Below are 20,098 nucleotides of genomic sequence, written 5' to 3'. Positions count from 1 at the left end.
CTTTGGAAACTCCAGCAAGTTTCAAGAAGGATCTGTCCAGCAGAACAGCACAGAGGAACAGAGGGCAGCATGAGCACTTTCCTGCTCTGTCATAAGACTAAGCAAACTGTGCATGGAGACCTAAGTATCTACCAACAGGTTATGAACTCACACCATGTATTTGATAAGAATCACATAAAATATCACAACCATTAATCACCACCACTAATCACAACAATTCAGTATTTTTTTTTTTCTGAAATATTTTACATCTTTTCCTTACATATTTACATTTTACCCTTCCTCCAGGGTCAGGGCAATGTACATGGGGTTTTCCAGCTTTTTAACCTCACAATAACCCCATGAAGGAAGTCAAGCTACGAGACGGTGGTCATCCAAAGGTCACCCAATGAGAATCATGGCTTAGGGAAGAGGAGAGCCTAAGTTTAACATCCATTGCATTGCACATCCACTACACTACACAGCAATAAACATACAATTTGTGAATGATGTGCTTCTCTAAAGAACTGTGCATATTTGCTAGTCCAATCAGGACTTTCAGGGGCAGGTACCAGGGTCTCTGAGAGGGGGGTTCAGGGGGGGGCCAAGGTTCCATGTCTGGGAGCCACAGAGAGCCAAAAAAGGGGGCCCAGAAGCCCCCCCCAAAGGGAAGGGGCCCAAAAGAAACTTTGTACTCCTGATAAAATTCCACTTAGTGGCTCTGGCAGGTACACAGATATTTAAAGATGCACATTTCTTCACCCTTTATGTGTCTGGTGCAAGAAAAACCAGTACTACACCAGTGTGCCCACTATGAAGTTTTCAACCCCATTCCTGTCTTTCTGATTCTCTAAATGGAGAAAGGGAAAAGGCCTTACAGTGTTTGACAGCAAAGACTGGTTCAATCTACTCTCTCAAAACCTGGAGTTCTCCTTCCTTCTGAGCCAGTTCAACAGAGAGCCTTTACATACATGCTAGAGCTGCTACTCCCCTTTCCAATCAAGAAGCCAGAAGGCAGCTCAGACTTCCCTGAGTCTTAGCTTCTGCCAACTGCTCCGGCTCCTATGGGCTAGATCAGGGGCATCAAACATAAAGCTAGAAAACTAGATGCACCCCCTGGAAGCAATTTTTCCGGCCCCTGTTATAATTGGGCTCTCCCATCGTGATAACTGGACTCTTTCACATCTTGAAATTGTGAACAAGGTCTGCACATTTTCTCTTCCGTCATTTGCAGCTAATGAGTTTCTCAATGAGAACAAAGTGCTTCTTTCAGGCCATCATCTGCTTGATGATGTCACTTCCTGCTTTGTGATGTCACTTCTGGTCCTCAGCAGGTGACATGAATGCTTTTTGGTCCACTATATGGAACACGTTTGACACCTCAGGGCTAGATACTTAAATCCTGGCCAGGCAACCAATTGTTGGCCCACAGCCACATCAAACAACTCCAAACAACTACTCACCCCAGCAGTGTCTTTTCTAGTAGACGCTGTCTGCTGGTACTCTTTTGCAGCTCTTAGACTGTGAGCCCTTTTGGGACAGGGAGCCATTAGTTATTTGATTTTTCTCGGTAAACCGCTTTGTGAACTTTTCGTTGAAAAGCAGTATATAAATACTGTTAATAATAATAATAACTGTCTCATAAAGTGCAGAACTGTTTTTAGTAAACAATGACAAGTGTTAGATGCCCTGGACCCGGTCTGATAATTCACTTGATACACAAACTTTCATTGGGGGAACTTGGCTAAAAGTACCAGAAGTATATATCTAATTGTTATTTAGACTACTTCAGGGCCCATGAGAGGGGGGAAAAGGGGGTAATTTGTACCTGGGCCGGAGTCAAACAGTGGGCCCAGGAGTCAAAGTAGAGGGCCCAAAAATTTCCTGGGATCTTACATTTTCCTATCTCACCCAGACAAGATTCCCACGTGGGATGCTGGAGGCTGCTGCAAACTGTAAGTATCAGGTGGAGAAATGAATACACGACACTCCTTAACACAGTGTCAAATCTGGGAGGAAACTGGTTTGCTAAAGTAGCTCTTTGGCTTGTGGATCCACTTACCATGAAGGAGTGGCGAAGAGCTCAGGGACACAGCTGCAGGATGACAACTGCACATTTTGGTCCACACAGGCCACATTCCATTCTAGTGTGGAACTAAATATGATGATGCTAATTTTCCACAATGATTTTCTATATTTAAAAGAGTGTTTGGTTTTCCGTATTACCATATCTAACTGCTGGTGCCGCATGGGCAGGTAGTCCTAGGCTCTGCATTGGGAAGCCTGGTAGACCTGGAATTCAAAGACTTTTCTGGTTGCTGCCACCATCCCCTGCCCTGTTTTGCCCCCTCCCTGCCCTGCCAATCCTCTTCGCCACCCGCCCTTCACTCTTTTAGCCCTCCTCTCTCCCTTGGAAGCAGACCCAAAAGTAACTTTGTACCCCCTGATAAAATTTCTCTCAGAGGCCAACGACTACTTATTCTGTTAACTGCTGAGTGTAATTAAAAATTTCTAACAGCACAAGCCTATGCATGTCCAATGGGAATTATTCCCAGGTAAATTTGCATAGAATTATGCACTAAGAACTCAACCCTATGTATGTCTCCTCAGAAGTAAGCCCCATTATAGGTAAGTGTGGACAGGATTGCAGCTTTAGATGTACTTTATTGTTTAGGAAGTATTAATTCATTCATATTATTTCAAATTGATCTCCCTGGTGCATTCGGGCACAAACCGAACTTGGAGGAAAAGGCTAGGACTTTCCTGGTCAGTGAGCAAAGTGATAATTTAGCTGTCAAAGCACATCATTTCTTGAATGACTGCTGCTTAAATTAAGCCAGAGCAGTAGGATAAGCACTGAATCTTTGGGGCCTAAAAAATAACAGCGGATACAACTGAATTGCAAAGGGCAAATAATATATTCCACAAAAATGTTATAATCATTGGGCTCAATCCAAACTAAATTACGCACATTTGCCCTGGGAATTTTAATGGGAGACAGTTAAACATGTGTTGTCAAAACATTCTCTCTGCAGTGGTTTTCCTACACCTTCCCCTAAATGAACACCCTTTTTCAGAACTACCAAGCTAGCTATCCAGGCAAGAGAGCAAGCTGTATACCACCATATGCATACACATGCTTGAATGATTGAAAGCTGTTCCCATTTCTTTTCCCATTTGGAAATTTAACTTCACACGCTTAGCACTCTCTATCCTGAATCCAGAATCTAAGCTGACTGTACAGTTTTGTTGTCCTTGGACTTGGCAGCCTCAGCGCATGCTCACAGCATGGTGAGACGATACTCTAAATTGCTTAGCCATTGGAAGGAGCTCTGAAGAATTCTTGGACGCTTTTTGTGATATCTAATAATCCACATGCCACAACACAAAAGAAAGAAATGTCCATACTGAGATGGTGACTGCTTTGCAGGTGAAAAGGGCTGGAGAAGGGCTACATAATCTATGCTAAAGGCAGTAGGGCGAAAGAAGAGCAGGACACACCAGCAGGCGCATTAATACAAAGTGTCCAGATGCAACAGACCCGTGAGACGGGCCTTGCAGCTAATTTACAGCAGCCAAGGAAAATATTATATAGACCATAACTAAGAGAATTTGGATGTTTTCTGAATAAAGCTATGACACTGAAAAGTAGAAAAGGGAGTAATTTGTTCACACATACATAACTCAAAATGTCTTGGCTTCTAAAAACCAAAAATGAAATACAGAATGCAGTTAACCACATGTGAATCAGACTTCTGCATCAAAGCAAGCTGCAGTTCATTAAATTAAATTGGTTTTCACGTTAAAGCTAGCTATACCACATACAGAGTGAAACTGAATTGCATTCTCTATTTTGAGAAGAATACATGATCCATGCATTTGCAGTCATGTTTATTACAGGATGCAATCCAAGACATGACTTGGGCCGGCACAAGTCTGGACCAATGGTGTCGTGAAAGTGCCATAAAGTACTTTCACGTCACCATCTGAGGAGGGAAGCTGGCCCAAGCCCTGTGGGGCTGGTGGATAAGGTAAGTTTGTGCTGGCCGAGTCAGGCTGGCATGGGGGTCTGGGGGGGAAGGGTGAGGGCAGGAAGGAGGCATTCTGGGGTGGGGCAGGGTGGACAGTGGGTGGGCCCATGGGTGGGCGAAGGTTGAGTGGGGGGATGGGCCAGGATCTGGCACTTGTGCTGGATCCTAACCCCAATCCCAGGCAACCCAGAGTAGTTCTGGGCTGCTCAGATTTGTGCCACCTTCTGAGGTAGCACAGATCTGAGTAGCCCCACTGGGGCTGCTGGGGCTTTACCTGGGGTAAGGGGCAGGAATTCCCTTTGCCCCGGGTTGAGCTGCAACCAGCCCCAATCCCGCTCTGGATACAGGGCAGGTCAGCAGGCCTCTATGTTCCACCATGGGATAGGAGTAGGCTGACAATTGCTTTACTATATTAATTTATATAGTCAGCGGCATCAAAACACTTATGCAATGAATATGTTAATGCATACATTTTTAAACATCTCTGCAGACATGCCTGGGAACCTGGATTACGCCAGGTTCCCCAACAACATATGCATGTGTGTTCAGACATGCCGATTCACATACATCAACACTAAACATGTTTTCTGCAAAAATAAAAATCAAAACCATGCAACTTCTCTTAAAATAGGCCACACCAAATTTGATGCCATCACGTTATCGCAATCTATGATGGCGACTCTAGCACTGTGGCAAAACTGCATCAGCGACAACGGGCAGTTATGACAGCAAAAACATTTAGGAACAGGGTGGTGCAAATCACAAAACCATATATCAGTGTTTTATAAATTATCAGAAATCTGATTATAGTCAAATTAAGGCCCAAACCCTATCTTGGAACGGGCCATTGTATACTTCCCTATGAGGAGATAGATGGGACAGAAATGTTTTTAAATACAGGTAAAAATTATCCATGAATTTTTCACCCAAAGTTTTATCTCAATGCGATGAGAAAGGCCTTTTATATTAAAGGAAAAAAAGTTGTTTGACAATCGCCTCATTAATGTGAGAGAGGTCAGCTGACTGACAATCCATCAATCATTCTCTCTCCAGATACTTCATTCCAAGCTTCATTCAAAGGCAAGTGACACCTCCCTTCCCCCTGAGCATGTGAAAGAGAGATAATCACTTTGCATTCTTTCCCAAGGCTGTGCTCTGAGTGAAGGGAGGGGACACCAGAATGAAGTCTCTCTAAGTCTGGAGAGAGACTGATTGATGGATTGTCTTCTTAATGACTTTGTCTCACATCACAAAGGCAAGCAAGGCTGTTTTTAAATCATCTAGTAAATGGACATTGTTTTTTAAACAGATATGCTTTAATGCAATTTTTGGGAATGGACCCTCGTGAATAACGAGACTCAACCTATAAATGAAAACATGAGATTCCAAAATAAAGATACTGAAAAGTAAAATGAATTGGAAACAATCTGCTTCTGTATTATGGATTAGCTTCCTGACAAGACCTGGTAAGGTGGACAATGTGAGCTGTGGGTCAGAAAGCACGCAATTTTGTTCAACATTGCCTTCCAAATAAATCACCTAGGAGATTCGCTAAACCTAAAGACTAGCTTCCATAATATGTCATATTACTTTAATACCTTGCATGCATGTTGCAATTTCAAATGCGTATTGCTAGGAAATTAGCAATCCTAACTATAAAGCTTTTTCAAGCTATTGGTAGAATACAAACCACCGTTTTGAAAACGATATTTTATTTTGGTGCTCTCTACCTAGCCTACTTCTGACAATAGCAGGACAGTATTTCTCCTTCTTACCAATTAGATATAAACTCCATGGGAAAGGCTACAACTGTGTTCCAGATTCTTCCACTGTCATTAAAAAGGCTTGTATTGATTTCAACAGGAGACAACACAGAAATACAAGATGGACAATTCTATTTTTCCATGCTTCGACTGAGTCACTTTCCCAGAGTAACAACTGCAATTTGTTCCTAATGAAGGCACTCCACTCCTCGGCAGACCACTGCAGTTATTTTACAATCATGTATGCACTGTTTGGTGGTGAAGGCCCATTACCTCTGGTTTCCTAACAATTTAATTTGATTGTTTTTAATTTAACCAAAATTATACACCACCAAAATTTAAAACAGTGTTTTCTAATCCAGTTAGACTGTTTCAGAAAGAGCAACTCCACCCAGCTCTTTTAATCCCACTGACTTTCCATTTGTAAATATTTTCACTTTAGCTCAGAAAAACTGCAGGCTGTATTAAATTATGTGGAAAACCATACAAAGAAAGTTTATTTCATTATCAACCTGGCACTTTGTAACTATTAATTGCGCCTTAAAATGTTTATGTTTAAAGACAGTTAAGGGATTAGCTGAGATGGAAAGGATAGTCAGGGTGAATATTTTTAGAAATATTCTGATAGTGTAACTCAAGCTACTAGCAAGCATAACCTACGTATTTCCAGGGTAGTGTCCAAGGAATTCTTCCTATTTGAACATTTATAGGCTGTTCTCTTTTGACTTTTTCTTTTGTATATTCTCTGTACTCCAGCAGATTTTTCATACACCATATTTTGTTTTTACCAGGTTTTTAATCGTACCGTCATGCTTCCTTATAAATCAATGTCGGAGAGACTCAACATTTAGCACTTGCTTTATTTGGAGAAAGTAGACTATTGCCCTTTCCAATAATACTCATTCACACTTCACAAATGAACCCGGGTCTCACTCATTTCGCCAGCAATATTTTGAAACATCAAACCCCAATCCAACAAGACAGAGCTATTGACGTCTGGTTCCAGACTATTTCTGCAGAGTCTGGGCTGGTTGCTAACCATCTGGAACCTGTGCAATCTAGGCTGTGCAATCTAGGAATACTGAAAGCATTGGTGCCAATTTTTAGCTCAGTAGAGAAGACATGAATCCAAGGGGCAAAATGGACTGGACCAGGGGAAGAACTGAAGTTAGTAGCAGTAGATGAAAGGTCCATTCACATATCTTCATCACTAGATGGCTAAAACTTCAGGAGGTGGCTTACATATGAGAATGAGTCATTGCAGATCAAACACTACAAACAGAACTTTTCTATCATTTCACATCATCCAAAATACAATGAATACCATCCAGACTTTCACAGAATGAGCAGGAGGAGTCTGTGCAGGAGCAGAACACTTCTTTTTGTCATGGAAGGAACTTCCAATGATGCAGCTCTGCTCTACGAAAGGTCTGGATGCTATCCAATTCCTTTTGAATGGAGCTAGCTCACACATTCAACACCAAGTAACTGAATGATGAGAACTCTAGTGATGCGCATGCAGCATGCGTGAACTAGTCCTTAATAAGAACAATTTCATTTACACTTTGTACATTTTTGACCATGATTTCAAGAATAGAATAGTATTCATAAGTACTCATTGTGCTTCACATACATTATGTCAGCAATCCTTATAACACACCATGAAGCATGCCAGTATTATTTGTATTGCAGACAGAAGGGCTGAGGCTGAGAATATAATGGATACAGTGAATTCATGACTGATGCAAGTTTTGAATCAGGAATATTCAGGCTCGTAACTTATTCTCTCCATATTAAAGTGATAGTATACCTGATGGAACAATATTTATAACCATCAATATGGACTAGCCTTTTTTTTTTAGTTTAGGATGCTTTTCAATTTTACTCTTGCTATTATTAATTTCAAAACACCTATATATTTTGGCCATCAAAGCATTGCACCAACATGTGTTATCTTGAGAAGAAGGCAGATATGCTGAGAGATCTTGAAGGATATTGAGTTTTCTTTTATAAATGTCTCATTACAAGATACATTTTAATGCTTGGGAAATGGTGTGGACATAAACAAAGAATGATCATATGATCATGACTTCTTCAAAGGAATAATGAAAATGATAAATGTGCTCTTCAATATTTATGAATAAACTCAGCCCAACTGGAAATACTCCTTTCATTACTCAAAACAAGGGAGAGGACATGAAAGTTAATTTATAGTATCATTTTTGTGACAACTGAAAAAAAAATATGAAGAATTAACTTACTCACTTTCAGTGCAAATGGGACAACATCCTTTTCTGTTCAGGATCTTTCCCTAGATAGAATAAATATATACAATGTTTAATGGGGAGAAATGAAGCAAATGTTACATTGATACAAGTATGGAAAAAATTATCAAATGCAGAAGCCAGTGCTTTCATTCAGTTTCATATGGTATGTGTAGTATTATACAAATTATTGTTCTGCAGCTTCATACATTAAAAAAGCTTTTCCTGTTGTGAACCTTGTCTCTGAGAAGTGAGGAAGAATTGCAGATGAAGTATCAATAGACATTTAAAATGAGTTGTGCAGATCATATCCTCTCTATAGCTAATATATCTATTATTTTTATTATGGCTATTAACTGGAATTATTTACCATGGCTATCACAGATCCCAAAGAAATCCAGTTGCATACCTCCCATAGAATTCTCTGGGGCAAAAGCCCCAGGCGCCAGCCACTAGGACCTCACAGAAGCCTCTCTGAGGCTCCATACTGGGGTGGAAACGGCTTCCAGTTTCCCGGAAACACAGTTTAAAGCGTCAGGGAACTTCACAGAGGTTTTCCTGATGCAGCTGGAGGTCGTGCGAGGCTTTATGAGCCTCTGGTGAGTAGGAAACCAGATTTCTGCACGGGCGGGCAGCAATAGCCCACAGGGGCATCATCGCAAACCTTTGCCCTGGGAGCAGGGCTGTGACTGATTGCCTGAAGGAAAAATAAAATAAGACATGCTTGTAAGGGCACAAAGGTATGTCTTTGGGTTTAAAGATGGACAAGCCGTAGAGTCTTATTGACAGAACTGCTTAGCTGTTTTGTATACTCCATCTTAATAAAGCTGCCGTTTGCTGGTAATTTGAGTCTGAGCATATTTCTTTCCCACCGAGACAGGAGCAATCTTGCTGCCTCTTCTTTATAGAAGCTGGCTACATCTGGGTAGTGACATGGAGGCCTGTAGGAAATGGGGCTAGCCCCTCCCTGGCCCACAGGGTTGGTTCATAAAGATACAGGTGTATTTCTTGGTCTTTATCTAATAAATGCTGTAAAAGCCACAGAGAGGTTTCAGCAGTAGGAACTTCAGGAAGAGATTAGCAGCATAAGCAACAGCATCACTGTTGTAAAGGAGGAGGACAAAACTGCTGTCTCTCCTTTCCTAGTAGGCTACCAGAGGCACGTCAAATTCAATAACACTGCCAGTATCATTTCTGCCTCATTCTTCAAAATATAAATGGTAGAATTTTGCTGCTATTAGTGTCTCTAGATACCAGACTGTGGATCCAATCCTATCCACACTTGCTTGGGAGTAAGCCCCAGTGAATATAATGGGATTTACTTCTAAGTAGACATGCACAGAATTGGGTTGTGTGAGTGTCTGGTGATCTGTGGAGCACTTCAAGCAAGTTGGTCTATAGGGGGGAAATAGGAGGTACAGAAGGCAGTCCATTTTCGGGGTGGGGAAAACTCTTTTATAGCAGTTTGCAGCATTTTCGAATACATACAAACATCAAAGGCAAAATACTAGAACAAATGGAACTCAAACTTGGGCCAGATATTGAGCATTTTAATGGAAGTCATTGCCAAGAAGGAAGTATTCCTAGTATATGGTTTGGGGTGCTCTGCTTTTTTACATTATGTCTTATACTCAAGCTCTAAAGATTGTTTTATGACTTTTTTAAAAAAAGACTGTAATAGTTAAGAAATACAATTTCTTCTTGCCATGATGTGCACATAACCTTTGTGGCCAGAGCAACATCTGATACTTCTACAGCAGTGGTTCTCAAACTTTGAGGGAGTTTTACTCCCTCAGTAAGTTCTTACAGGGGAGGGGCTAGGGCAGCGACGCGATCCCCAGGATCGCGCCACTAAGGGGGGCAAGGGGGGGTGCTGTGACTTACTTTATGGAGACAGGGCTGCAGCAGGCTGCAGGAGGTGTGGGAAGCCCTGCGCAGCCCTCTGCAGCACTCCCCAAGGTTTGGAATGTTCAGAGAAAGTGGGCGCAAAGCACCTTCTGCAAAATGGAAGTGCTTTGCGCCCACTTTCTCCAAATGTGGAGAAATCCTCCTGCACCTCCTGCAGCCTGCTGCAGCCCTGTCTTCATAAAGAAAGTCACAAGCACCCCCCCCTCACCCCCCATACGGGTGCAATCCTGGGGATCATTTTCCTGCCTCTCCCCCTCCCCCCACCCCTTAAAGGGACAGGAGAACCTTTACACGAACTACCACTGTTCTACAGTATTAGTAAATATGATGGACAGGGAACCAAGACTTCACATAGGCCTCATGTGGCATGAGTAGATTAGTGACTAAATCAGTTTTAACTTCTGGAATTTCCTGGCGTGCTCTTAAACACAGTCTTAAGCAGCATTTTTCTCTACCAAATGAAGAGAAAGGAAATTGAGAGAATACACTTGTATTTCTAAAAAGCACCAGTATCTGAACAAAAGTGTTACAACAAAGTTGTCTGCGTTAATAAGTGTGCAGGCAGAGAACTTTGTGGAAAGAGAGCTATTCAGATCTTTACACGAGGCTTCAGGAAGGTTTCAGTGGTTTTATACGCATGATGGGCAGCCCAATCCTGAGCAATCTGGCACTGGGGCTGCAGTGGCACTGAAAATGGTTGCCACTGCATCCAGCACACCACTAGTCCTGCCTCCCTCCTGCCCCGCTCCCTCCCCAGGCACACCTCCTCCCTGCCCCCCTTTGCCTCCCCCCTCCCCAGAACACCTCCCCCCAGCCTCTCCCCATGCCTCCACCTACCTCTCCACTGCCCGGCGGTCCGCACGAGCTCTGGTGCTCCACTGGTGCTAGCCCAGCACCAGCCAGTGCTGAGCTAGCACCAGCGCTCCACAGGCACTGAGGGCCACAAATGTGTCTTATAGCATGTTTGTGACAGTGTGTGCTGGTGGTGAGCTGGCATGCACTGCATAGGATTGGGCCCTGAGGCAGCTGCACAAATGGTCTAGGGCCAAGTCCCATCCAAATAGACTTTTAAAAACTGGCGTTTTTTACTCTAATCTGACAAAGGAAAATTACCTCGCCTTCAGGAAGACACCTTAGAGCAAAGAGTATTCTCTTACTTCATCTCCATTGTAGGCTTGAGGACAGAAGACATGTATGTTCCAGCACTTCTGGCTGAGTGGACAGTCAAATGCCATTTTAATTGCATTTGACTCTATATAGTGCCCCTCATTCCAAATAAAGAAAAGGTTCAAGGCTTCATTTGATAAGCTGGCAGTGGCCAAGCGTTTATTACAAATTCTGGCAGGAACATGAATAGCTAAAATTAAACCAAAAAATGTGGTTTCTTTAAATCTTCAGTTACATTTTTTTTTTTAAAAGAGAGTTTAATTAATTGCATTTAAATTAGGGGCTATGGCCAGGATTCAAAGAGCTTTTCTAGACATACCCAAGGGCCTAGGCATGCCCAATGGGATTTTTAAAAAACATTTTTCCTTTATACAACAGTACTCTTTATACTGCTTTCGAAATCTCCCTATGTGGCACCAGAAACAAAAGGCCAAAACCCTTTGGGCACATGGAACTAACTGCTGTTCTTTGGATCCTGGCCTAAGTATCTAATTTAGAGGTTAATTTTGGAAGGTTGATGCTGGCTGAAGCTTGAAGAGAAATTCAGGCAGCCTCAGCAGAAAATATACTCCCATTACCTAAAGGGGATAGATCTTTCTTTCTTTCTTTCTACCTACCTACCTACCTACCTACCTACCTACCTACCTACCTACCTACCTACTTACTGAAGGTCACTCTTCCCAGAAGCCTCTATCCAGACTTAGTCATGAACCCACTTGGTAAATTGATTCTATTAACTTGTCTTTTCAAATGGTGAGGAGTATCTTACCATTTCCCTACTTTCCCGGATTCCTAATCAAATGTAGATCTGTGGTAATATTCTCTTCGCACCACATGGCAGATGATACAGACAGGCCTCTAAATTTACAGGTGCAGCCTATTTATCCACAGATTTTTTATCTGCGGATTTGCCTCAATGCGAATGGGGTGGGGGAACCGAAAGTCACACACACCTTTGCCTCCTTTGCCCTGCACTGTCCTCTGGGTTGGGCTGGGCTGGGCTGTTTCCAGGTAGCCCAAAACACTACAAAAAGGCTCTGCCTCGCCCAGGCAGGGAAATAGCCCTGGAGCCATGGAAGAGGCTGCCCTTGCAAAGGAACAGTAACATTCCTGGAGCCCCTGAGCCAGCCGAGGCTGAAGAGGGGAAGGGGGAACCAAAAACCTCTGTAGCCAGAACACGTACAGCAAGGTGGAGCTTGCTCTCTTTCACACACACATGCGCGCGCGCACACACACACACACACACACACACAGAGGCAGGTGCAGTAGCAACAGAAGGGACTGCTTTTAAAAAAAACCCCTCAGAGTTTTTGCTGAGACAGGTGAGGGTGAGCAGAGAGCCAGACTACAAGTCCCAGAATGCTCTGGGGCAGAGGAGTTTCCATGATGGCGGCGGCCAGGGAGGGCTGCAGGAGCAGCAGCAGCGAAGAGGAGGAGGAGAACCTGCAGTGCTGTCGGGAGGCTGCCTGGGACACTGAAGATGAGACTTCCCAAGCAAGCTCAGGATCCCACCTGTGAAAAGGGAAGGAGGGGAGGGGATTGATAACAGCTGCCTTAGTTTCCTTCCATCCGGAAGTGTCAGGCTGCAGGCTGTAATAATCACGCCGAGTCACGGAACAGAACTAACGTGGATAAATAGGCTGTACCTGTACTCATAATGTGCTAAGCCAGAGGTTCTTAAACTTTTGTGTAAAATTATAAACTGCTCCTATATGCCCTTATTTTGATTGTTTTATTTAAATTACTATTATTTGCAATTTTCCTGAAATTGCACTGAACATATTAAAAAGGGAGAACTTCAAAAAAGACAAATTTCAATTACAGAAAAGAAATTCAAGGCAAAATTTCTTCTTAAATCTGGGAACACCTCATGCACTCCCTGGACTCCCTGGAATGAACCCCTAGGAGTTCATGTCACACATGTTAAGAGCCCTTTGCTAAGCTGATACGCTGTGGCTATCTAGTAACAAGAGAAATACTTTCCACACTTGGCTCAGAGGCATTAGGCTGGTTCAGACACCACATGAAGCCAGGAATAAACCATAGATTCATATAGTGCCCCTAAGGAACACATGCTTTTATCTTCCCTTTCTGTGTGAAGGGAGGAATAATCCTACTTTCTATTCAACCAGGACTGGCTGTGCTTGTGAACTAAGTGACCCTAGTTTGTTCTAACCAGTTTCCCCAAAAAGTTGCAATCTGAAGTCAAGGCTGAATTGCAACTTCAGATCATGACTTGTTGGAAAGTTTTGCTTAGAACAAGCTAGGAATTCGCTGTTTGGTATGTCAGGAGTAATCTAGTGTGTGTAGCGGCTTGAGCATTGAATTAAGAGCAACGAGACACAGGTTCTGAGCTCATTCACAGTTGCAGCAAGGATAATACGAGGGAAAACCATGGACATGACTCTCTGCTCCTTGGAGGGAGACTGTGATTAGAAAACAGTGCAATATAAATGTAATGTATAGCAGTCAGGTTAAGTGTAAACAGGACTTTGGCTTGTCTATCTAATTTTAACATACACCACAATATGGTGCCCAAGCAAGACCAGCCCATCGTTTTGCTCCACATTTCTAGTAAGACAAAGCTGCTCTCTTCAGTATAAAGCACCCGTTATAATAAATCAGTCTCATGACCACCTCCTTCAACAATCCCGTGAACATGACATACACAGGGAAAGGTCTTAATTGGGTAAAGCACACTAGCATGGATGAGAGATGTACAGCTGAATGCCTCTTAATTGCACTGGATAGTTTTACTCTGTGCTTTCATAAAAGGACTGCAGCCATTATCCAAGCTGGAAGTGGCAGGGATTCAAGCAAAATCAAGGTCTCCAAGCCAACCTGCTAAGGCTGGTAAGTAACCACCATATTGGCACGGGATTCTGTTTTTGTCTTGTACAATAAGGAAGTCCCTTATTACTAACATGTGCTGCTAAAGTCCGTTAGCACGGAGGGCTCCCTTAGGAGTGGGCTAAGAGATGCAGTTCCATTTTCAGTCATGAATATTTATCAGCAGCCCTCATCTGAGCATCTATGAATTTTGTAAGATCTGTTTCTTCCCTTCGTTTTATAAGAGTTTCAGTTTTATATCCAAGGATTGTCCTTTTCTCTCCCCCCCCCCCTTTAAAGACAAAACTAATTAGGAGCTTTTGTTAGTGTTCTGTTGTGCAACAGCAGCAGCTGCTGTTGTTTTGTGCCTCATTTAGCACTGGAGCACAACCAGCAACTTTTCTTGTCTTTTGTTGTTTGTAAGAATAACAGATGTGTATAAATATTCAATGCTGCCTGTGTTAGGCAAGGGACAGCATGCCCTAAATAAATCTGACACTCACCTCTAGTTCACAGGTTAAAAATGTACTCACAGAACAGATCTTTCAAAAGACGGTTATGCCAAACAAGCAAACTTGCATCTTGAAATCCAGAAGAGGCCCACAAACTAGATTTTCCCGGGGAGGGGGGGGGCTCTATTTCTGAGCTTAAGTTGGTTAAGCAACCTAGACATCCAAAATAGGTCTGGAGAAAGGCTGAAGGGACTCAGCTTTCCAGATAGTTTGTATGCCTCTTCACACACCAAATGACATTACTGGTCAGACAGAAGGACCTAGGCATCCACTTCTACTGTACTTTGCCTTATGTGGTTCTGACCACTCCATTCCATGGGCACAGCACAGCAGACATGGGATCCTCTAGGATTCGGGGTTTCTGAATATTCCGCATCCACCTCTCCTAATGCCCATCCATCAAAAATGTGCTGCACATTGAAGGGAGCATCCAAAGGCTTCCTGAACCCCGCTCTCTTTCTGGAGTGGCCTTCTCCATTATTTCCTGCTTCTGGTATGTTGCACAAAGCAGGCTTGGCCAGGAGGGTTCTGTTGATGGGCAACAGGCTTAAAGAACTCAAGCCCTTAGTGAATTTAATGCTCACTGGGCAACACCAGGGTCTAAAAGGTTCTGAACCTGAACTGATTTATAATTAACATAGAGGATCTGACAACTATCCAGATTAATTATAGTTAATTAAACATAATTATAATTATGAATTATACCAGAAAGAAAGAAGAACATGATCTCACAAAAAATACTCTTGAGCCTGTCTATTACACAGGTCAACACACATTTTGCTTCCTTAAACGTTACACCAATTCCTGGGTATATTTGGGGTGCTGATTCCAAAAATGGCATCCGTTTTGCCCTATCAGGTCTAGTTTTGGAGATACAGTATAGCCTCTTTAGTGAATGGTTCAAGCAGCTTCCTCATGAGGAAGCCTACACCATGGCTCACCACTAATGAGGCTATACTATATCTCCAAAACTAGACCTGATAGGGCAAAACGGATGCCATTTTTGGAATTGGCACCCCAAATTCATATCAAACCACATAAAGTTTGGGAAAAACTTTTCTGACCCTCAATTTTGTAGGCTTGTGTTATCTGTGAGATCACATTCTTCTTTATGGAGCACAGAATAAGATACACCAGACATAGACATAGACCTAGGCATTTGAGCAACTATAGATGTTCCAAATTCACATGAGTGTAAGGGATACACAGTACTATAATTTTGTTTTTGAGATTTCCATAAATGGAACACCAGAGAAGGTGCTTTTGTGACATTTCTGTGATGATCCTAGTCCAACAAGATCCCAGTACCTGCTTTTGGTACAATTTGCATTCAAGGGTCATATGCAGATTAATATCTAGATTAGCTGTTTATTTTTCAGATTTTTATATGATCCTTCCTTCAATGAAATCAGGGCAGTGTATGTAGTTTCTCCCCTCCTTTTGTCCTCACAACAACCCTGTGAGGTAGATTAGGTTGAGAGGTAGTGACAGGCCCAAGGTCAACCAGGAAGCTTCATAGCTGAGCAGGGATTTCACTTTTTATTTTAACTTATAATCTATTTATTAGCTTCTCTGAAATAGGACCAGATCACATAAGTAGCAGCAGCAGCAGCAGCTTTCCTTCATGCAGAGTCACTTGGGCTTACATTTGCTAAACTTCACATGAAAGAGGTAGCAGGAAACTCCAATGTACACAAGTACCCAATTACCTATATTTGCTGCAGTGCTGTCAGTTGCTGAAAGATCCTCTGTATTCTCAGAAAGGGACAGAACTGGCAGGTGAAGCTGTTTTTTTTACTAACACTGTTTTTGTTCTTTTATTGTTTGTATGATATTTTATACAGTGTCACAAATTTTGTGAGCCACGTCAAAGTAAGGAGAACGGAACAGAGCTTAGATGGGCAGATATGTCTGTATGCTATAGATCCTTGTGCTACTTTCTCCACACAAGCATCAACAGATCTGTATAGAAGGACTATAGTCTGTAGAGCAGTGGTACTTGAGCTGGTGGGTTGCAACCCCCCAACTCTTGTGAAGCTTACCATGTCACTTTAAGGGGTGGGGGAAAGGGAGAGGCAGTGACGTGATTCCCAGGATCACATCGCTAAGGGGGATGAGAGGGGTGTTTATACTTACTGAGGGCTGCTGCAAGCTGCAGGAGGTGCCGGGAGCTCCACGCAGCTGCAGGGCTCCCCAAGGCTTAAAATGTTGGAAAAAAACGATCAGAAACCACTTCCTGGTTGTGATTGCGAAACTGGAAGTGGTTTGCAACCGCTTATTTTCAACATTCTAAGACTCAAAGAGCCCTACGGAGGGCTGCATGGAACCTCCCACACCTCCTGCAGCTTGCAAAGCCCTCAGTAAGTACAAACACCTCCCCTTCACCCCCCCCCCAGCAACACAATCCTGGGGATCACATAGCTGCTCTCACCCCCTCCCCCGCAAAGTCTTACCTTGGGAGTTTTACTCCCAAGAAGTTTGAGAACCACTGCTGTAGAGCATTACAGGATATGTGTGAATATAGGTGCCACAGGACATCTATCAAGACATCATAGATTCATTTATCCCTCTCTGAACTTCAAGGCAAACATGTTCCACTGAAATCATATAAGGAATACTCACATGAGTGTACTGGCTCCAAACATTTTTAATGGACTGCAATTAAAAAATATTGGCGTGTCTGTGATGTAATACAAGCAAAGCACAGAAGGAAAGATGAATGATTGATGCAAACACGGGGTTAAAAAAGTCACTGCAACAGAGAGAAGTCAAAAGCCAAAGTCAAAAGGACAAGAAATGGCCAAAAAGGGGTAGTGCTGTATTATTCTGGATGTTCCCATCTACCATAAAACCTGGAGTCTCATTATGGTTCCCCAAGTCTGCAAGCATCAAGGCTGCCAAAGATTCTACTGAAAAGCCCTGTCAATCTCTAAAACAGGAGAAAGACAACACACTCATTGTTACACTCACATGAGGGCAGCTGCTGACTGGAACGCACTGCTTCTTGCGACACTCTGTCTTGCCTTTCACACAAGCACAGATGGTGCAGTTAACAGAGGGCCACATCTCTCCATCCTGCAGAAGGGAGAACATGATACAGCCATCAGCTGGGGCGGCCGAATGAAGCCATTCCAGCAATGCATCATCCTGTTATACAAGGGAAAAGCAACACTCTCCCTGTTGGAGTTATGTCATTGTTTAGTCTTCTAAATTGATTATAAAGTTCCATCTCCATCCAGTTGGATTAAGAATGGAAGCTCGTCTGGAATAATTTTCACTCTGGTCCTTCCAGATAGAGGAGCATCATTCCGCATTTAATGAAGACAACACTAGAATTTTCTATCCACAGCCTGATTAGTTGCATTTTCTTCTGAAAAAAAAGTTCAAGTTGCAATTGCACAGTATCATGATTGTCTCATTTGGGGATGACATAATTAGAAAAATCTGACTCAATATGGCCCTGTGATTGGCATGTTTAAGTTACTGCACGTGAAAGCATTTGATTAAGATGTCAGGACACAGCAAATTTATTCCCAGATGTGGCATCATTCTACTTCAGCCCAGGAATGTACTTAATACTGAATTCAAATTTGGATTACTTACAGTGCTACGGCAGACATATGATCTGCTAAACATCTGAAAATGTTTAGAACAGATACAGAGCAAAATTTATCCAAATTCTAGTAGGTGCAGCTTCATCTTACTGTACAGTCACCCATTCATTTCAGTAGCTCTGTGATTCCTAAGTGTTGCTTCAGAAATGCCCAGGTTCACTTCCTCAAGGATTTCGTGTTCCATATGAGGTTCCTACAGCATTCCATCTCACCAATGGGGGGTGAGATGGGGTGGGATGGCCATGCACTGGTCTTATGGATGTTTCTGCTTTACTCAGAGACCAAAGGTGGGACAGACAGCAACACAGTAGAAATAAAAAATCAGGTCTGATGGATCTGTGTAGCTCAGAGGACAATGGAGGGAGACAACATGGGTGGAGGGAGGAGAGGAGGGATAACATTTTTAAAAGTCTAGTCCAATAGATTACTAATTTATGCAATCCCCCCCCCCCCGGGAGAAATGTCAGATTCCTTCTTTTGCTGCTTTTAAACAGAGGTTGAAGACTATTTTTGCCTGAATTTTGCTTTGCAATTCTATTACAGCAATTAAACTTTTATCTATTTTTAAATGGCTGTTTTTTTTAAATTTGAGTATTTCTGGACTGCTGCTTTTATATTGCTTTACTGGTATTGTACACATGAGCCTCGGTACCTGCAAGGGATCTGTTCTTAGACTCCCCACTGATACCAAAAATCATAGACTATGTTTTCTGCCCCTTTCTATCTCCAGAGGCCTTTCTGAATGGCCCGCAGAGGCAAAAAAAGACCATTTTCAGTTTCCAGAGAAAAACCAGAAGTGACTTTTTCACAATATAAAGCATTCTGAGGCCGGGGGGTCCCCTGGAGGGGGGCACAGGTGGAGCCCAGTCTGGTTGAACACGGGGGTTCAGGGGACCCACATTGAGCCAGATCCATGGATCTGCTGATAAATAGGTTCCACTTGTATATGTTCTATTATTTTAATTGCTTCATACTGTCTGCCATCATACCTGCTCTTAATAGGGAAAGCCGGGATAGAAACAATTAAAGATGAAAATAGTCTAATTGACCACATGTAATTTATAATTATCTTTCCTTTTTACGTACTTTTTTTGAGACAATGTGGCTTCCATTCATTGCAATATTGGCCAAGGTCCCCACACAAATCTGATTTTGAGAAATTATTATTCCTTTTATATAATCTGTGAATATTTATACACAACTATTCAGCAGAGAAAAACTTGCAAAGTATCTTACATAGCCAAAGAAATGAGATGATGCTATGCAGTCTTTTGTGAATAACTTGAGAAATACTTAAGAGTTACTTCAAATGCTAGGTTGAACTTTTTTTTAAACAAACTGTACAGTTGTCCGGCCTGGTTTTCAACTCTCTATTACCTTTTCTTCTAGTCCTTACTTGAGAACTTGGTTCTCTTAAAAAGACAATCGAGCCATAGAACATATATCTGCATAGGGCACTGCGGACAAATGTTAAAGTGTGTGGAGGATGCTAAGTTCTTGCCACTTCCCTTCAGTCCAAGACTTGCACACTTTGCACAACATCCAAATGGCACCCCTCCCCTCCCATTATGCTACATGGAACACAGTTCACTGGGAGGTACTCCAGTGCAAGTTCTCTTGAACAGAATTCATGACAGTGGGGCTTTTGCCATAGAATTTCTGAGTAGATAGTGCTCTGTTGGAACTGCCTCCCACTCTGCTATTTTTCAGTGTACCTGAGATCTGCCTCCTCAAGGGGCTGCTTTGCTTGCCTCACTGCAAGGTTGCTTTTAGCTCTCTTCACAACATTTTTAGTATTTGGAGAAAGCAGGTTTTAACCATTACAGGAACCATAGTAAGGTGCCCCAAAAATGTGGAAGCAACATTTGCAAAGCCAAACAGAAGGATTGGAAAGGCTGCCACACTCCACCAACCAACCCTCCACCTAAAAAAAAAAAAACATAGGGAGAAGAAAAGGAAGTACTTCACTTAGCACTACAGAATCCAGGCAAGTTGCGGGCCTCTAGCTTAGATGGCTTTAGAGATAGATTA

General features: G+C 42.6%; 1 protein-coding gene across 1 annotated transcript in view; it reads right to left on the bottom strand.

Moving 5' to 3' along the window:
- BMPER (BMP binding endothelial regulator) overlaps positions 1 to 20,098 on the bottom strand; it is a gene marked incomplete at its 5' end in the record, with an annotated part of 206,990 nt that overhangs the window by 75,974 nt on the left and 110,918 nt on the right. Inside the window, 2 exons of the mRNA XM_066628674.1 lie at positions 8,039 to 8,084; positions 17,424 to 17,528. Of these exons, the coding sequence (XP_066484771.1) occupies positions 8,039 to 8,084; positions 17,424 to 17,528 (151 nt within the window). The remainder of the gene's footprint in view (positions 1 to 8,038; positions 8,085 to 17,423; positions 17,529 to 20,098) is intronic.

The sequence above is a fragment of the Tiliqua scincoides genome, chromosome 5 (assembly GCF_035046505.1).
Source record: "Tiliqua scincoides isolate rTilSci1 chromosome 5, rTilSci1.hap2, whole genome shotgun sequence".
Taxonomy (NCBI): Eukaryota; Metazoa; Chordata; class Lepidosauria; order Squamata; family Scincidae; genus Tiliqua; species Tiliqua scincoides.
The sequence above is the reverse complement of the archived record's forward strand: the minus strand, read 5'-3'. Positions and strand labels throughout refer to the sequence as shown.